General features: G+C 40.0%; 2 protein-coding genes across 2 annotated transcripts; one reads left to right on the top strand and one right to left on the bottom strand.

The window, feature by feature from the left end:
* Window positions 1-8,420: 8,420 nt before the first annotated feature.
* LOC131688465 (transcription factor grauzone-like) lies at window positions 8,421-10,569 on the bottom strand. Its single transcript, XM_058972742.1, has 3 exons — window positions 10,163-10,569; window positions 8,760-10,109; window positions 8,421-8,694 (listed from the first exon to the last, which is right to left on the bottom strand). The coding sequence occupies exons 1-3, from the start codon at window positions 10,274-10,276 to the stop codon at window positions 8,536-8,538; spliced, it is 1,623 nt and encodes a 540-aa protein (XP_058828725.1). The 5' UTR covers window positions 10,277-10,569; the 3' UTR covers window positions 8,421-8,535.
* Window positions 10,570-18,116: 7,547 nt separating this feature from the next.
* Window positions 18,117-20,983, top strand: LOC131688463 (zinc finger protein 62 homolog). Its single transcript, XM_058972740.1, has 3 exons — window positions 18,117-18,451; window positions 18,526-20,427; window positions 20,486-20,983. Exons 1-3 carry the CDS (start codon window positions 18,344-18,346, stop codon window positions 20,654-20,656), a joined length of 2,181 nt encoding a protein of 726 aa, XP_058828723.1. The 5' UTR covers window positions 18,117-18,343; the 3' UTR covers window positions 20,657-20,983.
* Window positions 20,984-22,673: the final 1,690 nt, after the last annotated feature.

The raw sequence follows: 22,673 nt of genomic DNA, 5'->3' as shown, positions 1-22,673 counted from the left end.
ATCCACTCGTTTACCCGGCTTACTCAAACATAGGGGCTATCCCTAGTTTAAGTCCGACTGAGCGGTAGCGAAGTCGGACAGCACGTGCAAAAGCTATGTGGCGTAGCCACATTGGGTGCTGGACACAAAATAAAATTGGCAACGCTAGCAAAATGTAAACACAAATGAACACTCCGGATGAACCTATCGTCAATTGACATTTCGACGAGTTTTGATTCAAGCCAATAATATGGGCCCAAACGGCTGGATGTTGTTGGCTCGAATCAAAACTTGTCGAAAGTAAACAAAGTTCATTTCATATCGTCAACCTGGCGCCCAGGTGGTGAAATCAACGGAGTGCTGGAGCGTTGTCAAAAAAAATTCATTTCCAGATTCAATTTTACTAAACTTCCCAGTTTAACTCAGCCGGAATGCTGGCTGGTTCTAATTCGTATCCCGGCTCCGGTGACACAACCGATTCAAGTTAGAATGTTTAAGGGGTACCATTTCGATGCGGCTTAGCCGCATAACCGAGGCCTAGGAACCGAAGCGGCGCAAAGCCGCTGAGGATCCGCCGGGCGAGGTGGTCATCGACCCGCCATCGGAAGCAAACGAACCTGTGATCCACTCGTTTACCCGGCTTACTCAAACATAGGGGCTATCCCTAGTTTAAGTCCGACTGAGCGGTAGCGAAGTCGGACAGCACGTGCAAAAGCTATGTGGCGTAGCCACATTGGGTGCTGGACACAAAATAAAATTGGCAACGCTAGCAAAATGTAAACACAAATGAACACTCCGGATGAACCTATCGTCAATTGACATTTCGACGAGTTTTGATTCGAGCCAATAATATGGGCCCATCAAAACTCGTCTGTACGAACTGTCAACTGACGATAGGTTCATCCGGAGTGTTCATTTGTGTTTACATTTTGCTAGCGTTGCCAATTTTATTTTGTGTCCACCGTATGTCCAAACATGTCTTGAAAAAGATTACGCTTACCAGACTTGCCACCGGAAAAGCCCTAAAAACACGGCGAGAAATAACTGTTAGATTTTAGCCCAAAGGGGAGCGCTCAAGCTATGAAGAAGCCAAGAGTTTTAGGCCTATCAGTTTAAGTTCTTTTCTCTGAAAACTTTGGAACGGATAATCGATCATCACATCAGGAACGTCAGTTTAATTGAATATTCACTGCATAATATGCAACATGGGGGAAATGCACGATAACTCTGCTTCACGATGTTGTTTACAACATGTAAAAGCAGCCTCCTGGCAACCCTATACCATCATATGGAGTTTGACAGCGACCAACATATATGGGGCGTTATAGCTATAAAGCCCCAAACAAAGAATTCTCGCGTACTTTTTGAAATGGACCTATGTGCAAAAGAGAGCCTCTCTTTGTTTACTTTCTCTTCCGATTATCACGGCATTACCATTAATCTTTCCAATAATGATCCAATAGATATTGGAAGAGCATGGTTTTGACTAGCATATTATGCAAAGAGTTAAGCAGCAAACGCAAATGCGACCGAGTTATTAGCGGAAGAGAAAGTAAACAAAGAGAGGCTCTCATTTGCACATAGGACCTTTTCAATAAGTTTGCTTGAATTATATTCGGTACAATACACGATATTCAAGCGTTCCACACGACGTTTTACATCTTGTGGGATAATTTAATACCATATTATTCAGAAAATCAACATTTAGTAACTAATCACAGTTTTTAATCATTCGATTCAAAATTAATGTTTTGATTTTCATGGCAGTGATGCTGGCTGTACAGAGACGCCATCCTTGACAGGAGGCTGTGTAAAAGGCCTCGCTCTTGTAACTTGAGTGCATTTCTAGATATTGAAGGTGCATTTGACAATGTGTTCTTCCAGTCTATTCTGGAAGCGATGCGCGGTCATGGGGTATCTGCTTATATCTCGAGTTGGATAAACACAATGCTTAGTAATCGCATTCTTTGCTCGTCACTGAGACAGGCAGATATAAGCAAGGCGTTCTGTCACCTTTGCTATGGATCCTTGTTGCCGACGACTTGTTAAGAAAACTCAATAAGCTTGGATTTCCAACCTACGGGTTTGCTGACGTTTACCAAATACTAATTACTAGACATTGCGTCGGAACTATCTTCGACTTAATGCAACAATCATTTAGGGCTGTCGAACAGCGGTGTAGATAAGATAAATTATCAGTTAATCCAAATAAAATTTCAATGGTTCCTTTCACGAAGAAGCAAATAAAACCGGGTTTCGTCCCTTGCAGTTCTTTGTTACAGAATCAAGAAAGCTGGCCTTCGGGCAGTGCAGACGAACTTTTTGAAAAACCTGAGGTCTCAAACCCAAATACATCTTTTGGATTTACGTGACAATTGATACAGATGCCTTGCGTGGTGGCAAAGAGGAGAGGTGATGATGGTCCAGTCAAAGCTAAACCATCTTCAAAGAATGGCGCTTATAACTTTCACTGGGGTTTTCACCACAATTCCGCCTGCTGCCGTTGAGGCCCTTCTAAATATCAAACCATTACACGTGCACCTTAAACAAGGAGCACTATCATCATGTACATACAGACTGCAGGTTACTGGTCTTTGGAACAGTAACCATGTCGAACTTGCTACCAGTCATACACGAGTTTGGTCACAAATGGTTTCATGAGGTGAAGATATGCTTGCTCCCAGCGATGTTACGCTCACAAGTAGTTTTCCTTACATGTGAATTCACATTCCATATGAAGATACCCTCTCGAAAGGAGTGAGTGTCCGGCTATATGCCCAAGTAACAATTGAAGTTTTATAGCACGCTACAAGTGCAATCTAAGTTTGATCACTGGCTATAAAACTATCATAAAACCACAATTGTTACTAGGGTGAAGAGACAACAACAAGCGCAAGTAGCCTGTTACACTGACGGCTCTCTGATGGAGGGACGTGCTGCCCAAGTAACAATTGCAGTTTTATAGCACGCTACAAGCGCAATCTAATGCTGATTTCGTTTTTAGAATCGAGTCGCTCTAGGTTCGCTCTGAGCTGTCACTTTTGTATGGGTTTTGTAAATATTAGAGCGAACCTAGGGCGACTAAAACCGAATCTGATCTAAAACCGAAATCAGCATACGCTATTGAAGTATCTCCGGTGGCGCCAACTAGCGGCCCACTGCGCAAATAGCTTGGGTCAATTTACATATGCGCTGTCACAACAAAAGTAAGCAAACGCATTTTGTAAACATTTTTGTACCTTTAGATTGTTTAGAAATGTCTCATAAAAAGAAAAGTGGGCATAATTGTTGTGTTGTGGGATGCAACTCTCGCGGTTATTCAGTCCCCAGGATCAGTTACTGTAAATTTCCTTCCAAACCGTGGGAACAAACACGCCGGAATCAGTGGATAGTTGCAGTTCGTCGAATTGAGTAAGCCAAACATCTTTTTTCTCCTCTATTTTTTGTTGCTGAATGTTTAAAATTTGCAGTGTTAATGGAAAACCGTGGCAACCATCAAAAACATCCGAGATATGCAGTTTGCATTTTGAAGGTGGGTCAAAATCTGAAGATCCGCGCAAAAGTGCGTACAACCCGACAATTTTTCCTGACATTTACAAACGCAAGCAACCAAGCACGTCTGGTCGCGGTAAAAGGCTAACGAGAAAAAGGGAAAAACTAGAACATTTTACAAAATCAATGTTCAATGCAGGTAAAACATCATGGGTTTTTCAACAATTATGCATTTCCTTTCCGTATTCCAGACATGTGAGATCCATTTTATTCCAGGTACTGATAAAAACAGTGAGTCGAACCTTGATGATTCCACAACAGAAAATTCACCACCAGCAGCACCATTAGCAATAGAAATGGGAACGCAGACTGATCCACAAGTCGACTTTGACAATGACTCGAGTGTCGGAATCTTATTTGCTTGGAACAGTGAATCTAGTTGTGACTCTTCTTCCCAAACTTGCATTCCTGTGAAAAAGCCTCTAACACACACACGAATCATTGTTCCTAATATTCGGGACAAGAAGACTGTTGGAGTTGGTCCCGAAGAACCAACGAGACCAGGGTTCATGGGTTTTTCAGATATCAAGGATGACAGTGCTATAAAGCAATTCGGGGGCATAACATTAAAAGTTTTTGCAATTTTATTGGAATTCATTTGCCCGAAAAAAAGTGGTCAGCCAAAATTTTAAAGAACGCTCAAAGCTGAGGAGAGATTATTATTGTTCCTTATGAAAATGAAGATTGGTTTGACATTTGGCGCAATTGGACTTCTTTTTCACGTATCAGGGCGAACAGCCTCGCAATTTTTTTACTCAGTTTTGGAGACGCTTTTTGAAAATATTAATGCCTGGGTTTTTTGGCCAAGTAGAGAAGCGATTAAACGTACTATGCCAAAGTCATTTCAAAATTACCCAAACTGTCGTGCCATAATTGATTGCACAGAAATGCGCACAGACACTCCTCCTGATAGTGATCAACGTGTATTGATTTATTCGTCATATAAATCTAGTTTTACTATAAAATTTTTAGTGGGAATCAGTCCATCGAGAATGATAACTTTTGTCTCAAAAGGGTATGGAGGAAGAGCAACAGATGGGTACATTGTAAATGATTCTGGTTTCCTTGAATTGATTGAGCCAGGAGATGAAATAATGGCAGATAAAGGATTTCCCCAAATAAAATCAGAGCTTTTGAAACGCGAATGCGTTTTGGCTATGCCACCGTTTGCTTTTGATCCACAATTTAGTAAGGAGGAAGTTTTGGAAGGTTGTGCAATTGCCAGTGTAAGGATTCATGTTGAAAGAGCGATTCGACGAATTAAATTTTTTTAAATTTTGTCACACGTGCCAATTGAGCTCTTACCAACAATGGATAAAATTATGCATATTGCATGCTGCCTCGCTAACACAAAAGAACCATTAATTCGTGATGAAAAAGATTCAATTTCATAGAAAAGTTATTAAATTAAATGTTCATTTCAATGTTCTAACAAAACGTGTAAAATAAAAGTTCTCAGAATTTTACTTATAACTTGTTTATTTTTTTCCAAAAGTAATTATAAAATATAATTTCTCTTAATTCAAACAATTTTCTCTTTCCTCTCATCTCTTTGTTTATATACTAACAAAGAAGTGGTAAAAATGTTTCATAATAAAAACTCTCTATTTTAGGCACAACTTCACAAAGAAAATCTTCATCTCTTTGTATTCTAAGCAACACAGAGTCTTTTGTAGAGAATACAAAAAAATTACAAACTTTCGCATGTGTTACATACAACGATAACTGAACCTGTGTGTAATACATATGACTTTTTTTTAATACTGGGTTGTTATTTTCATCGGCATATAAATATGAAATAAAAGATTTTCCATTATTGCGATTAAAATTAGGAGAATTTTCACAAGAGGATGGACATTTTATTTCAATAATCTCAAAATCTTTGTCATTTTCAATAACACCATCAGGACTACATGCCAAGAAGGGCTGCTTGACATTGACAATCAGACCAACATCGTGAATGTCAAGCTGATGCTGTTTTGATAGCTCTTGTTTAGCAAAAGGTTCCATGTCCAATCCGTATCGCATAGATTTTGTCAAAAAGCTTTTAAACCGATTATTTTTAAACTGTTGGGCTAAAGCATCAAAACTTTCTCTTCGCGTCTTGATTTGGTAACTTTTTTTACTTGCAGTAATACGTAAATACCGCTCTCTGAACCAAACAGAACTTTTGGACTGGCGAATTGAGTTAAAACAATTAATTTCCACTTGTCACCATCAACAGAAATTTTGTTTTCGAAAAAATCTTTACAAGACTGTGAACAAGATTTCGGATTAAACTTTAGAATCATGTGGTCAACTTGTTGAACTTGAAAGGCGCGATAAATGTTAAAATCATCTTTGAATTGTTGTTCCAGCAGGCTCGACAACAACTGTCGCAGTTCAAATTCTCTTGTTTTTCTCTCGTTCCCTTTCTTGGTTTGGAATCAAAAATTCAGTTTCTGCTGCAACCATAGCAGAAATAGCACATTCCTCGTTAAGAATTGCACCAATATTTTTCAAGTACCCGAATTTTGAAACATTCTTTTTAAATACAATGTGATTGTTGTTTTCCTTCTTCGCTAGAATTTCATCAATCGTCGCACCTTTGCTGTATCTTTTTAGTTGAGCCTCTGGTGGTTTGTTTCATATCATTGGCAAGTTAGTTTTGGAATAAGTATTTTCTTCATTTACATACACGCAAACTGCAGCAGCGTGTTTGCAGAAAATTTTTCCAGCTTTGCATGTGCATTCAGTATTTTAATTGATCTGTCGTCATCTACCTGTAAAATAATAGAAATTTTAAAATTCTTGAAACAGTATTGCAATTATTGTTATACTTGACAACATAGGAATTTTCGCTACATATTTATTTTACATCAGAAACGTAATTCCTATACCCACCTCTATTTTCGGAAAGTATAAATTTTCATTTCTTCGTGTACTGGCAGCTCCAGGTGTTTCGCGAAGAACAATCCCAATAATAAAAGTCCCATGTTCTTCTCGTTCTTCAATCACACCACTCACATGAAAACTTTTTACAAGGCGATGTCCCTTATTAATAGATTTACGACGAAAAGAATCTAGTTTTACAGCTTGAAAGTGATTTTTTATAACCAAATTCATTTTACGAGAAAGTTTTTTTTCACAACCTTGTGATAAAATTTTGATTAACAACAAAAATAAAGAACAGTATTTTGGCGGTAAATCATAGCTACAATGATACAGCTGACCCAAGCTATTGCACGCGCTCACCACGAGATGACGCGCGCGTGGCGCCTTTGAGATACTTCAATAGCGTATAAGTTTCATGAGTGGCTATAAAACTATCATAGAACCAGAATTCTTACTAGGGTGGTGCTGGTGTCTACTGTTGTGAAATGAGATTGGAACAGTCCCACTCACTAGGTAGATACTGTACAATCGTGATTCGCTGGTTGGGCCACAGCCTCTGTCCAACTAACGAATTTGGTTCGCTAGTTGGACCGAATGACAAATGACCAGCGAATCACGACTGTACTGTATTCCAAGTAGAAATTTTCGCGATCATGTGCGAGGCCCTACGGCAGAGCTTGTCCGGCAAAGTAATAAACTTCCGCTCCGATATTTAGGCTGCTTTTAGCTCGGCCAAATCACGGTCTAAGTTAAGAATCGCGTGCCGAACCTAAATCGAAGTACTAAGCATTGTCAACACTATTTACCTTGCCCTGGTACCCAGACAAGGCGGGTTGACGAATTGACCAGGGCAGGTACAGCGATTGACTTCGTTGGTCCTATGCCCGCCCTGCCAATTTAGACAAGTTGGATAAGAGAAAAAAATCCGGTCCTAGGCTTCGTTCGAGCACCGTAATTATTGAAGAAATCTACAAATGTGTCGCCAATAAAAGGCCCCAACCGCTATCCGTCGTCCTTATATTTTAACAACAGTTTGACTTAGTTTCGCTTCATGCAAAATCGACATAAGGCTATGTGCAAATTTTCTGGTTAACATCGGTATGAAAACAGAAAAAGAATAGGTTTTTTTCTATTTATTTCATTCACTCTCCATTTTGTCCTTATTATTAGTAAACCACTTGATCAGTTTTTATTAAAATAAATTTCATCAAGCGTGTCTAGTACCTGCTTGGCGTATGTACAGTTCGTTATTTCTTGCAATGGCTTACCTGCAATCGACGTACAGAACTCATCGATTGCCTCACAGTCCTGCTCGCATCTTTGCTGGTACAATCTGTCCTGAAGCGCACGCTGCTCCGCATTCACGTTTGTCTCCCGAGCAAACTGCTCTTCCGGTGGAATACGCTGCAGTGTGTGACTTAACTGTAGCTGATCCAGATGCGTGAGCAACCGTGCACGCCATCCTTTGTAGTCACGCTTCCGACCGGAGAATACACCAACGCGTCGCCGTTTTTTGATCAACTGGAGCGTCGTCTCGTCGGGGGTTATCGGGCAGGAAGATGTATCGAGGAACTGCTTCACTTCCGCTTTTGTCTTGCACTGGCTGCTACACATTTTATTTGCGCGATGTTTCTTCAACAGTGGATCGTTACGTCTTGTATTACTATTAACCAGGGTGAATCGGTATGTAGCGTATATACTTTTAAGAGTCTGTTGCATCAGCGATGTGTATATGATTTCAGGTAAGCTGACTCGAAAAAGGAAAGAGCATATCAATAGGACTAATTCTGCCTCCTCGTCGAGCTTGCTTTAAGTCTTTATTTTAAATTTTGATACAAATTCTCGCTTATGATCACAATCGGGAAAAAAATATTTAAATTCTTAAAATTTAGTTATTAAAATTGAATTTTTGTTCTTATACGGTATCTACTTTGAGGCAAGCGCTTTAACCTCAAAAATGATATACCATTCCGTCATAAAATATTTTCTGGCGCATAACATCCAAACACATATAATACAGACAGACATGTACCTCACTGACAAAGTTTTATTAGATAATTTCAATCCACTGCCACATCAAAAATCTTTGAGAAAAAAGTATAATCACACAAGAGAAAGGCCCGCCTATATTCACGCAACCTTCATGATCCGTTTGCGCATTTCCTCCTCCCACTCAACTGGATGGACAGTCTTTCGGTGCATGTACTGCTTGTTTTTAGTGTTGAACCGCTCCGGACAGTGATTGCAACCATACAGATCCTCTCCGGTGTGATGAATTGCAACATGTTCCTAAAAAGACAGATATATCAAAATCAGATTTCCCCCGGATCTCAGCTAAAAATCAGCAATCTTACTCTCATGTGGTGTGGTCGTTTGAACTTTTTGTGGCAAATGTCACACTCGAACCGACTTTCCGTATGCGTCCGTCGCATATGGCAGTTCAGGGCATCCTGATTACGAACCTGCTTACCACACAGTTCACACGACAGCGGTAGATCCGGCGCGACGTGCATCCGGCGAACATGTTTCGTCAGACAGTACTTATCCGTGAGCCAAACGGAACAAACGCTGCATTGGACTTTGTTCTCTAGCCGAGTGCCCAAGTGACCTTTGACGTGTGTATCGAAACACTGCTTGGATCGAAAAACCCTAGCGCACACGTCACAAACGTACTGCTCACCATCGCCGTGCATTGCCACCAGGTGTTTTTTGAGTGAACCCTGGGATGCGAGAACCTTTGGACACTGGGGACAAGGAACCGACCCGTGTGCAACCATTACGTGGGCGTTCAGGTGTGCATGCGAGACGAACGGTTTCAAACAGGTTTCACACTTGAACGGGCGGTTCTCATTGGGAGAATGAACTTCTTTGGTGTGTTCTTTAAGAACCTTACTGGAGCTGTAGCTCTTATTGCATATATCGCAATGGAATGCATCCGGATTCAGGTGCAGCTGGATGTGCTCAACCATCCAACATTTTTTGAAAATTTTCTTATTGCAACACTTCAGGTATCCCGGTTGATCGTGAACATATTTGTAGTGCTTGCGAAGATCGGTGAAATCTTCCAAAGGCTCCGCACATAAATCGCACGATAATTTATAATGTTCCAGAACCAACTCGTCTATCGTTGGTCCCTCTTGTCTTTGCCTTGGCTTACATTCTTTCTTTTCCGGTTTAACAGCGTTCGACTTTTTATGCTTTCGAGGAGTATATTTTCGTTTAGGTTTAGTATCCTCCATAGACTCTTCATCGTCATTCCAATCTTCGTCGCCATCTGACAGTGAATCTTCCGATTCTTCATCCTCCTCTTCCTCAGCAGAATCATTTAGTTTCCAATCGTGATCTTCCTTGAAATCAATATCCACATCATCTAAATCAGCCACGGTGTTTAGCTCGCCGTGATTGGATTGCATTGCACCAATCGTAGTTTCGCAGTATGTGTCAACGGCGACCCACTCCGTTTCGTCCGGTTCTTTCTTAACAGCATACTCAAGCTTGATCGAAGAATCAGCAACACTAGGATCTAATCCAAGTGTTTCCTGAGAACTGATAGCGCCGAGTGACGTCGCTGAAGTAGATGGAACTAGCGTAGCGCGTAGGAATTGCTGGTTCTTCAATACCTGTTCGGCATATTCATAGAATCCAATAACCGTGTGTTTGCAAGCATCACAGACCAAACTGGGAACGTCCTGATTTCGGATGACCTGTAAATCGCTGATAATTATACGTTTATTAGCAAATGAAAAAAAAACCAAACCTGAAAGTAGAAAATTCGATCGATTTTCTGTCGTAACTCGTCATCCTCCATCGCCACAAGAATTGTGTCAGATTTCTGACGCAGACATAATCGGCACATTTCAGCCATGTTCATTTGGACCGGGTTAGGTACCGGATGAGGTCGGACTTCACAATATTTTTAGATTACTGCTTGTAGGCAGCATACAAGTCGAATAGCAGGATTTTGTTATGCAACACGTTTTAAACAACCAAAAACATATTCTTGATTTGTCTGGAGCGTTTGTGCCTCAGAAGAGAAAGGGATTGTTATTTACGTTATACCACAATGTTTGCAATGCTTTGGGAAATATTTATCACAAAATGTTCACAAACGATTGTGTTGTTATTGGCCATCAGCCATGACAGATTTTACTTCATCTATCTACACACTGCTATAAATCAACCTAATGATAAGTAAATAACGCGATATAATAAACCTGGAATGAGTAATAAAAATTCCCGCTTCAGTTTTTGGCAGACAATCGCGTAGCTACCCAGTGAGCAAATTTTCTGGCAGAGACCGCTCTGCTAGATTTTTGTAAGTCTTGGTTTGGCAGCCCTGTCAGATTTCTGCGCGTATCCTGTGGGGTTAGTTGAGCTAGGGCGAACTTGGCTTCGCTCGCGTTTTCTGGCAAATTTTGACAGGAACCGAGCTAAACCCTGGCATAACTCGGATAGAAACTGTGCAAAGATCCTGGCAATTCCTACCTGGTAGAATTTAGCACGAATCGAGCAAAACATCTGACAAAGATGTGGCAGGAACCGTGCAGAGATCTTGGCCGCACATTTCTGGCTGGATTCTGGATAAAAGTGAGCACCATCGGTTGGTTTAACCGCTTCTGTCAGAAACGGTTGTTGCATTTGAGCGAATTCGTTGCCAGAATTTTCGCACAAATCGCGCAAAATGCTCGCAGAAACGCTGCCAGCATCAATTTCGCTTTGCTCAACTTTTGCTAACTTTCTGCTTGCCACGCTGACCGGGTAATTTCGATATTAAATTTACAAAAGGGCGAATAAGATTTGTAAAACCACTGAGAACTGACATACAAGTAAAGTTTTCAACTTGTGTAAGAAATAAAACTGTCGCTTTGAAATGACAACAGCAAGTAGCAACTTGCCACTTGGCGGCGCTTCGATCGGCCAGCAATCGCTATACGGGATTTGTGTGCAAACTTGGATACAATGGTGACTCATGCATGCGAACCTGTATGCGATGGTGATTTTCAACGCATTTTCATTTAAATGTTTACACAGGTTTTTCGGAAAAATTTGTTCCAGCTTATATGTCTGTTCTCTGTGGTAAAACTTATTTTGATGGTTTCTCTTTGTTTACTATAATTTCAAAGCAAAAAAAATTGAAATTACTTCTACGAAGGGCAAAAATTAACATTAACGTATATTTTTTCATGAAATTCCACTCTGCAGCGGACTAATGAGCGAAACAAGTTTGTTTACAAAAAAACTCTTTCGCCCTTTTGAGATCGTTCATAATATTTACAAACGGGATAAAAACATTGCTGATGAATCTGATCTGGCTACTTTTCATACACATCAACATTTCATGAATAAAAGTCCTGAATGACGATATAGCTACTAGGGTGGGGCATTGTTATATGGAAAATCGTAATCATAACCACATCAACCGAGCACAGCACTTTTTTGGTTCCATTTGGGGTCCCAAACAACTGTGCAAAATTTGGGGTCGATTGGTTTTGACCCGGCGTAGCGCATTGCGTTTGAAATTTGTATGGAAATTAGTATGGGAAAACCTACTTTTTGCATTTTCAATTTTACAGACTACAATTCTTCCCAGTATGCCAACAATTAGATAGAAGTGTAGTCCAGGATATGCTGAACAACTTTGCCGAAGTATCTATGATGTTAGAATGTCTCTAAAGCAAGTTATAGCTATTCAAAGTACGATAGATCGAATTAATCGCCAAAATTTTTTTTTGCCAGCGCTGCGGGGGTACCAATTATATTTCATATAGCATACCAGAATAACATCATATATTTTAGATTTACCACATTGGTATGTTTGGATGAATTATTCAAAATCCTTAACTCAATTTCATGGGCGTGGGTGATTGAGGAATAGGGCGTAGCGAGGGGGGGGAGGGGCTTCAACATATAGAAATTCGCACTGCCATAACTGAAATATTATAGAGTTGAAATGTTCAGATGAATTTTTTTAAAACATTTGCGCATATTCCTATGCATATTAGTAACGATGAAACGAAGCATACTGTATCATTCTGCTTCGACTTATATAAATTGAAGTAAAGTTGCAGACTGAATCAACTGATGTCAAGTTGATATGTCAGAGGATTGCATTGATTATATTTCAGTTTAATACGCACTTTGATTTGATTGGATGCTTTTTTCGATGCTGTTCGATTACCTGAAGTAAAAATTGTTGTTGAATTGGGGCTCTGATGGATTGTGTAATATTTTAAAATAATTCATCAGAACATTCTAACTCGACAATATTTCAGATATTTCAGCTCAAATTTCCATATATAAAAGCCCCCCCCCCCTCTCCTCCCACTACGCCTTATTGCCATACTTCCTACGCCCATGAAATCAAGCTAAGGATTTTGAATAATTCATCCAAACATACCAATGTGGTAAATCTAAAATATATGATGTTATTCTGGTATGCTATATGAAATATCATTGGTACCTCCGCAGTGTTGGCAAAAAAAAGGTTTTTGGCAATTAATTCGATCTATCGTACTTTGAATAGCTATAACTTGTTTAGAGACATTCTAACATCATAGATCCTTAGGCAAAGTTGTTCAGCATATCCTGGACTACACTTCTATCTAATTGTTGGCATACTGGGAAGAATTGTAGTCTGTAAAATTGAAAATGCAAAAAAGTTGGTTTTCCCATACTAATTTCCATACAAATTTCAAACGCAATGCGCTACGCCGGGTCAAAACCAATTGACCCCAAATTTTGCACAGTTGTTTGGAACCCCACAAGAAACCAAAAAAGTGCTGTGCTGAAAAAATGATCATTTTGCCCCACCCTAATAGCTACGTGTATTGTTAAGGGAGACATGAATTACAATAAAATTTAATTTTTAAATGCAGCTTGTAGTGTGAATTCTTGGTTGAGGTGCGATCTTTGAGGTACAATTATTTTTTAGCAATTGTGAATAGAATGCAAAAGTAATCGGGTAACGATGAACGCCTGTAGTCCTTAGAATTACGGCAGGGCCAGGTAGAGAAAATTAAGAAGGGCAGGATCCTGATATTAGGATGCGAGAAATCTGCTTGCTGCAAACCAAAGGGATGATGTCAGAGTAAAAACCGAGCGGATCTGCGCCGACTACCTGCGTTTACTCTGACATGCTTCATTTGATATGCTGCAAGCAGATTTCTCGCATCTCGCACCCTACTGTCAGTAGTAGTCCCTGATCAGCTTCTCGCAGCCACTCTGTAAGCGGCCTTAGGGTTTTTGGTGTTAGCTACAGTCGTGATTCGCTGGTTGGGCCGCACCTCTGTCCAACTAACGAATTTGATTGGTTAGTTAGACCGACTGACAGATGTCAAAAACTCTCCAAAGGAGACGTTAGTAGTGTAATTGCATCTATTCACATCTCTAATAATTGTTAGATTGATTGTCATTGGAAATTTGACATAAGATTTTGACATTCAGATGCTTTTTAGTTGGACAATGGTCCAAGTAGCGGAGGTCCAACTAAAAACGGTCCAGCTAAAAAATGTCCAACCAGCGAATCACAACTGTACCACCCAATAAAGTTGAGCCGGAATGCTGGCTGGTTCTAGTTCGTATTCCATTCCAGTAACACAAATGAACCCTCTAAGAACGGTTGGTTTCAAAATCATCCAATGAAGGACGTTCGTTATATATAGTTTTCCGTTCCATTCGATAAATTTTAGGTCCAATATACATAATATAACATTATTTCCAAAAAATTCGTTGTAATACGTAACGATTTTTTTGTTTTTTTAAATAAATCACGCGTGTTTTTTGTAAACGGCCAATAAGCATGCTGTCAAAATTCACTTTGAGAGAAAATTCCGGCCAAACCTTGGGGCAGATCACTTGTGATGCATTTTTAAAAATCAGCGAAATTAAATGCATTTATTTCCATCAAAATAGAAATTCATAATGTATTTTGCGTTGCGTGCAATGTTTTTGCGTTGCCTGCAATGTGGTTTGCGTTGCGTGTAAGACGTCAAAACCCTACAGAAAAACTAGCCCTACATTTAACAAAACGTCGAACAAAGTGGATCAGCGTAGGACGTTTGTTAAACAAACTTTTCTGCGAGGGAGTGCCAAGCTGATGTAAAAATGGAAATTAAATGCATTTTTTCTAATTTGATGCAAATTTGTTATATATTCTTGGAGTGATCTGCCCCTAGGGCCAAACCGTAACTCGCCGAGAACGGATGTTAACATTTTATGGAAGAAAAAAGTTTTCTCTTTCGTCTACTGCTAAGATTTATTGTCGGTGACTAATGGTTTGTCTGGAATTTCCCCTCAAAGTAAATTTTGACAGCATGCTTATTGGCCCTTTTCAAAAAACACGCGGGAAATCTAATGTAATCTTGGCAACCATATTGCGCACTTCCCACCAACCTGGACTCCGCACTTTCGAAGTGCGAGTGATCAAACTGCTACTGAAAACTGCGAGCTGTCAAATCACATGTATTTCAAGTGATAGAGATGGTATTTTCATGGACAGACCAGTCGAGCTAACCAGTCTATGAGAAGAATTCAATAGAAGAATAGTAAGTGCGCAGTGTGGTTAGAATCCAGTTTTTACTGCCACAAGCAATACATAGGAAAACTGCAGTTGTTTACATCTGGCCTATCAGGACAACACCCAAAATGAAAAAAACTATATGCAATGTATGGTGTTTATATCAAATAAAAATAACCCTGCGGGAAAACCGAGAAAACATGCCTTTTTTCTGACAGGGCATCATTTGTCGTGAAATTCGATATGTCAAATCCTTCCTATAGTGTCAAATCCAGACTGTCAACATATTTCTTTATTTTAAATTTTAATATTATATATTAATATTAATATATTAATCACGTTTCCTGAGTTGGAAAAAAATATTGTTGCTATCACGAAAATCAGCTTTATCGATGTAAGTAATAAAAAACGACTTTTTTTCTCATTTAATGACCCAATTATACTACTCACGTCTCCTTTGGAGAGTTTTTGACATCTATCAGTCGGTCCAACTAACGAATCTGGTAGAATTTAGCACGAAACGAGCAAAACAGCTGATAAAGATGAGGCAGGTAGCGTACAGAAATCCGTACATTCCTGGCTGGATTTTAGCTAAAAGCGAGCAGCATCGGTTAGTTTAACCACTTCTGTCAGAAACGGTTGTTGCATTTGAGCGAATTCTGCTAGAATTCTCGAACAAATCGCGCAAAATGCAGACCGAACTGTCAGAATCGATTCCGCTTTGCACAACTTTTGCTAACTTTCTGCTTGTCACGGTGTTTGAGAAGTAATTAACAATTCCGCTATTTACGAATGAAATGACGTACTCCGCATAATGCGCTATCGAAACTTAATTCTCCAATATAAAATTACCGATCTCATTTTCATTAGTTACCGGATAGTTCCCCAATTTTAACATAACTCAGTACGGCTAAAAAAATCAGTAAAACTTTACAGAACAGCCAGAAATTTATCAATCGTTGGCAGATCGCCCCTTCACAACATCTACCGAATCGAGATGATCCCTGCTTGAGGACATATCTTTTCTCAGTGTTTCCAATAAAAAGGTGAATTTTCACCGTTTCTTCATTTTTACCGTTCCGGTAATTCCTTCTCTGTCTGCTTTCCAGTGGACACGTTCATAAAAAGTCTTGAAAAAGGAAAAAACAAACACTCACGTCAAAACAAGGGATATATAAATTCCATCAACGACTGGATTTATCGTTAGCATCTGCCGATAGGCTTTGAGAGCAGACATCAACATGCCTCTGCATAGCTCTACCCACTGCCAGAGTCTGGCGGCGACTGAGTTAGCTAAGAGGCAAACAGTGATAATAAATATCTCGAGCCTGAGCGCAGTCCACTGGACCTAAAAATAGATAACGAGAGATATATAGCCCGATCGATGAGAGGGAGAGGTGATGATCTGCTTATAGGAGACATTGGGTGTCGTTAGGTCAATTGGGAGGTGTTGAAGGCTGTGGCGGTGATCACGATACTGTTGGGAATATGTGATGACATCATCACAGTTCCTCGATGGCGGAGTGGTTAACGCACCCAACTAGAGACTACGAGATCGCAGGTTCGATTCCTGCTCGAGGACATATCTTTTCTCAGTGTTTCCAATAAAAAGGTGAATTTTCACCGTTTCTTCATTCTCACCGTTCCGGTAATTCTTTCTCTGTCTGTATTCCAGTGGACAAGTTCAAGCAGAAGTTTTATCTTGACAGTTGCATTTCAAATAGGAGATGGATTTTCGTTTCGTTTCGCGACGGAAAAAAGTCTACACAAAAAAATAAAGATTTTCGAAGTGTAAACCTAATTCTGGAAAACGTCACGGATTTTGAAAATTCTCCGGCCGGAAACAATTCAACATGAATTGTTTCCGAAAGGAAAAATGATGTTTTTATTACATTTAAAAATCTGTGCTGTTATGAAGTACTTACCTTACCATTCAGGGTAGAGCCATGTTGTCTCTTGCTGTATGCAGAAGCCGTCTCCACTCCACTCGGTCCATTGCTGCTTGTCGCCAGCCTCGCAGTCTTCGAAGGGTCCGCAGGTCGTCCTCTATCTAGTCGATCCACCGTGCTCGTTGTACGCCCCGTCTTCTTGTTCCTCTAGGGTCGTCTATAGGCACTCAAGAACCATCTTCACCGGGTCGTCGTCCGACATTCTTACGACGTGTCCAGCCCACCGCAAACGTCCTATTTTTGCGGTATGCGCGATGGAGGGTTCTTCCAGCAGCTGATGCAACGCACCATAGATGGTACGCAACACCTTTCGCCCGAAAACTGTTCTGAGGTAACTGTTATTTTTTAGAAGCAGCAGAAGTTTTACTTTGACAGTTTGGAGAGAAAACGGTGGAGAATTTTCCGTGACAAAAATCCGCTACAAAATCCCGGCCCAAATCCCGTGAACAAATTTCCGAGGTATACAGTAGCCTCTAGCCTTTACGCTGATCCACTTCGGTTGATGTTTTGTTGGAGTTCCGGCTTATTTTCCGACTGGACTTACTGGGTTTCTGCTTACGAATGAGACATTTTTTAGGCGTTTTTGCTTGACCTCGAAACTGAGTCAGGTTCTAACCCCAACCGCTGTCAGTTCATACATTTTGACAGCAGTTGGGGTTAAAACTGACCTAGAAACCCGGATAGAATTTTACAATAGCATTTACCCTACAAACAATCACAAAACAATAAATATTATAGTTATTACTGTTTCAAAATTGTTCGATGCCAAGTTCTCACAGTAGATTTACAATAAAATTTCATGTAACAATAAATTTCACTGTTCAGAAATAAACTGATACAGTGCATTCACATTAAATTTTACTGTTTCCGAGAAAAAATGTATGGAGAAAAAATGATTTTTTTAATGTTAAGATACATAACCACCCCCCTTTTTCACTGTAAAAGTCTATTTTACATTGAAATTTTCTGTAAAAACGTTAAAGTTTATTGTTTTTGTATTGTAGCATAACACTAAAACTTACTGTAAATTGTTGTAAAATTACTGTACTGTCACAGTGAAAATCATGGTTTTGTTACTGTGCATTTCTATTCGGGAACTGACTCAGTTTCGCTTCAAGCAAAAACGACATAAATTCTGGGTACATTTAATGTTAGCCTTGTGTTCTTTTTTGGTAGTGTGTACCGATACACTGAATTATATAATTTGGCCACACGGTCGTTTTGATTTGTTTTGGACTTTTTACATTCTGTTAGAATTTAACGAGATAAACAAGTGGAAAATTGATTTTTATATATAAAACAGTCTACATGTAAATTTCAATAACTATTTCATGATATAAATAAAGTTTTTGATCGGTACATTGATGAACTTCACATTTTCAAGAGTAATACCGAAAACATTGCCGGAAAAATAAAAAAGTGATAGTTGCATTATACATTGTGTATTGTCCGAACAAAATTATTGGAACTGATAATGTCTGGAACATGTCGTTTATGTTTGGGAGGAAACTTCGAGCTCAATTCGATAGCAGTAGAGGACGAAGAAATGCGCCGGAAAATCGATAAAATATTTTACTTTCCCGTGAGTATTTTTGTAGTTTCGAGTCAAATATAAATGCGATCATCTATACCCATGTTCATGGACAACTTTCGTAGATTTTCCGCAGCCCGCAAATACCGAGTCTTGTTTGTCTCAATTGTAAACAATTGGTGTTCGAGTTCTATGAATATGCCGAGAACGTGCAGAAGAATCAGCAGAGCCTTTGTAATTTACTGACACACGAGGTCGACGACCATGCGACTGAACTGGACGCATGTATTAAAAAAGAGCTTCCCGAAACTGAGTGGGTTGCTGTCGATAACATGTCAGACGGCACCCTATGCGTGGATGAAGAATTCGAGTTGAAAGAAGAACTTGAAGTGGAGGTCGGTGAAGCGGAAATAGATCACGATATTGCCAGTACGTCGGAGACGTTGCAAAATAAATCAGTTAGTGGAAAAGAGGAAGCATCACCTAGACGGTACACACTAAGAAAAAAGAGACCTCGCGCTAGTAGTGAGATGACCAACAGTTTGATTGATAAAATGGTTCTTAAGCACCACAAACTGTCGTGCGATTTGTGTTCAATTCCGCTGAAAGATTTTGTAGAAATGCGCAAACATTTTGTGTCGGTTCACAAAGAAGAGCCTTATTTAATGTGTTGCGATAAGAAACTGTATAAGAAATACCGCATGGTTCAACATCTACAGCTACATCTGAATCCGGATGCGTTCCGCTGTGAAATTTGCATGAGAAGCTACAGCTCGAAAAAGGTTCTTCGGGAGCACATGAAAGAAGTATGCTTACCAAGAGAAAGCCAACGAGAGCAATCGATAGATGAAGTAAAGGTCAAACCTGTTGAGATAGAGAAGAAAGCTGAGAAACCAGCGGAACCGGACGCTGAGGTGTTGGTACTTCAGCATCATAAGCTAGCGTGTGATCTTTGTTCGGTGCCGCTAAAAGATTTCAAAGAACAACGAAAGCATTATGTTTCGGTTCACAATGAAGAACCTTATTTAAATTGCTGCAAAAAGAAGTTCTATAGAAAATTTCGAATGGTTCAGCATCTTCAGTTGCATCTTGATCCAGATGCGTTCCGTTGTGACATCTGTAATAAAAGCTACAGTTCAAAAAGAGTTTTACGAGAACATCAAAAAGACGTACACACATCAAAACAATCGCGTGAAGTAAGTGCCACACCGATTGTCAAACCAAAAGTCAAAACTTCGAGCGCGAAACCCACGGACGATGAATTGATTCTAGAGCATTTCAATCTATCGTGTGATTTATGTCAACAATCATTCAATGACTTCGGGGACCTACGACAGCATTTTGAATCAGTGCACAACGAGGAACCCTATCTAAAGTGTTGCAATAAAAAGTTTAACAAAAAGTATTTGATGGTTCAGCATCTGCAGTGGCACATGAATCCAGAAATCTTTCGCTGTGATATCTGCAGCAAAAACTGCAATTCTAAACGGCTACTGCGTGACCACGTGAGAGAGGTCCATTTGCGGGATAAGACATGTCCAGAGGAGTGCAAATCGTGCGGAAAAATGTTTCACAATAGAACTCTTCTGAAAGCACACCTAAGGCGGGCGCACCTATCGGTACCATGCCCCAAATGTCCCAAACTGTTGTCTCCAGGATCACTTTGGAAACATCTTTTATCAATTCACGGTGAAGCGCAGGACTTCGTTTGTGAAATATGTGCTCGTTGTTTCCGGGATAAACGATGTTTTCAAGCACACATGAAAGGACACATGGGAACCCGGCATGAGGACCGAGTTCAGTGTACAGTTTGCTCGCTGTGGTTGACGAACAAATATCAGCACACGAAACATATGCGGCGCATACACATCGAACCGGGACTAGAAGAAATTCACCAATGTAATTTGTGTGGAAAAGTGATGCGAAATCGCGAAGCGCTAAATGTCCACAAGCATCGCATTCACAGCCCAATGAAGTACGAGTGTAGCTATTGCCATCAGAAGTTCCGAATGAGACGACATATGAAGGTGAGTTTAGAAACTACTTCACACGAATAACAAATAAAACGGAATTGATTTTTTGTAGGAACATACAGCGATGCAACATACTGGAGTTCATCTGTATGCTTGCGATCATTGCCCCGAGCGATTCTTCACCAAAAATAAACAATATACACATCGAAAGAGTGTTCATCCGGTGGAGTTCGAGGAGGAAATGCAAAAGCGACTAATGATGAATACGAGTAATACGACATGAATGGTTTTTGGCACTCAATAATAGAACTAAGTTATTACCATATGTATCTGATAATGTCTGAATGTATCTGACACAAGGAAAAATCATAAAGTTTCTGTATTGGTTTTCGTGAGATTCACACTGAACAAGTCTCGAGTACCGTAAAAATTTCTGACTGGCAAATCGATTTTTTTTAATTTGTTATTCTGAAAGAATTGGTTGATTTTTAAAAGCTACAGTTTTTTTTGTTTTGATCAATAACCGGCACAAACACTGTGATCCGGAATTTTCCCTCAGTGTTTTTTTACAGTGGGTTTTTATGCCCTTATCATGAGTTAGTCGAGTAGTAATCTAATGAATTCCAATTCCACCATAATCGACCGGTTAATCTACTATCTACTGACAGTACGAATAGATTTAAAATCACGTTACGTAACAGCTAATTTTTAACAGCTGAAAAAGTTTTAATGTCATCTAATCACATTGTTTTTGCCTTTCTCATATAAAGAAAGGCTATGCAATCACTCCAAAAATAGATTTCCAAACCGAGGCCCGGAGGGGCGAGTGTCATATCCCATTCGATTCAGTTCGTCGAGATCGCAAAATGTCTGTGTGTATGTATGTGTGTGTCAAATAATGTCACTTAATTTTCTCAGAAATGGCTGAACCAATTTGCACAAACTCAGTTTCAAATGAACGGTATAACGCTCCCATAAGACGCTATTGAATTTTTAATTGATCGGACTTCCGGTTCCGGAGTTACGGGTTGAAGAGTGTGGTCACACAGCAAACACCCATATAAACTGGTAGCCCTATGATGTCCGAATCATTACGAGTGGTTAACGCCGTCGTGAGCGGAGCGATATCCGAGTGCGTACGGTTTTATTCTCGTTTAGTTTCGGGTCGTGATTTAAACGAATTGTTACGGGATAAAAATTGTCATCTTGCGGAGCGGAATAAGCGCGAATTGAGCATACAAATTTAATTTACGGGAATTGAACAGAAAAACCGAGAGAAAGAGTTTTTGATACAAAAAAAAAAACATGACGTCGCGTGGGGACCGCGTTCTGCCCCCGGACAAAGGAAAGGTCTCGAATAAAAATGACGCCAACAAAATGGCGGATGATCAACCACGTGAATCCTATATGTATGTAGCTGAGGATGCTGCACCGTTCCGAGTGTACATTGAAATGGACGACAATACAAAACGGATCAACAAATTCTCGGTTGGATCAATTCTGCGAAAAATGGAAAAATACAGAAACGCGATCACTGAGCTGAAATACCTAGGACGAAACAAAATTATCGTGTTTTTCAACTCTTGGGTCAAAGCAAATCTACTGGTTGTCGATGATGCACTGGTGGAAAAAGAATACAAGGTGTACATTCCGCGACACCTCGTTTGTATTACGGGTGTGATCGGTGGGATTCCGACGGATATTGAAATGAAAGAAATCGAACAGGATTATGAATGCGTATATCCAATAGTAAATCTGTACAGACTTAACAGATGGGATCGAGTAAATGGAAGGAAAGTTGCTTCGAACCGAGTAAGTGTTACATTCCGTGCAAGCGGTTTGCCGGAAAAAATGAAAGTGTTTGGGACGTCGGTAAAAATTCAACCGTACGTTCTCGATTTGTCTTCTGCACCAATTGTCATCGCTTCGGACACAAGGAAGAAAGCTGCAAATCGAAAAAGGGATTGCACAAGACCAGTGCCCAAATGAAGTGCAATGCCTTCATTGTCGTAAATCGGATCATCGTTCGACGGACCCCAACTGCCCTGCCCGCCAGCGAGAGATAAGCATTAAAACAATGATGTCTAAGAAGAACTTGACATACGTAGAGGCAAGCGAGCTTGTTACCCCTATAACAACACAGAATCAGTACGACGTTTTGGCCAATATCGCTGAGTTTCCGTCACTACCAAGCACGTTTGCTCAAATGACGACAGGAAGATACACAATGCGAAACAATCAACAACAGCAAAGAAGCAACAATAGCAACAGAACAGAGGAACGATCTTTGGGCGCTATCA

Source organism: Topomyia yanbarensis, chromosome 3, assembly GCF_030247195.1.
Source record: "Topomyia yanbarensis strain Yona2022 chromosome 3, ASM3024719v1, whole genome shotgun sequence".
Lineage (NCBI taxonomy): Eukaryota > Metazoa > Arthropoda > Insecta > Diptera > Culicidae > Topomyia > Topomyia yanbarensis.
This window is presented reverse-complemented; position numbering and strand designations above follow the sequence as displayed.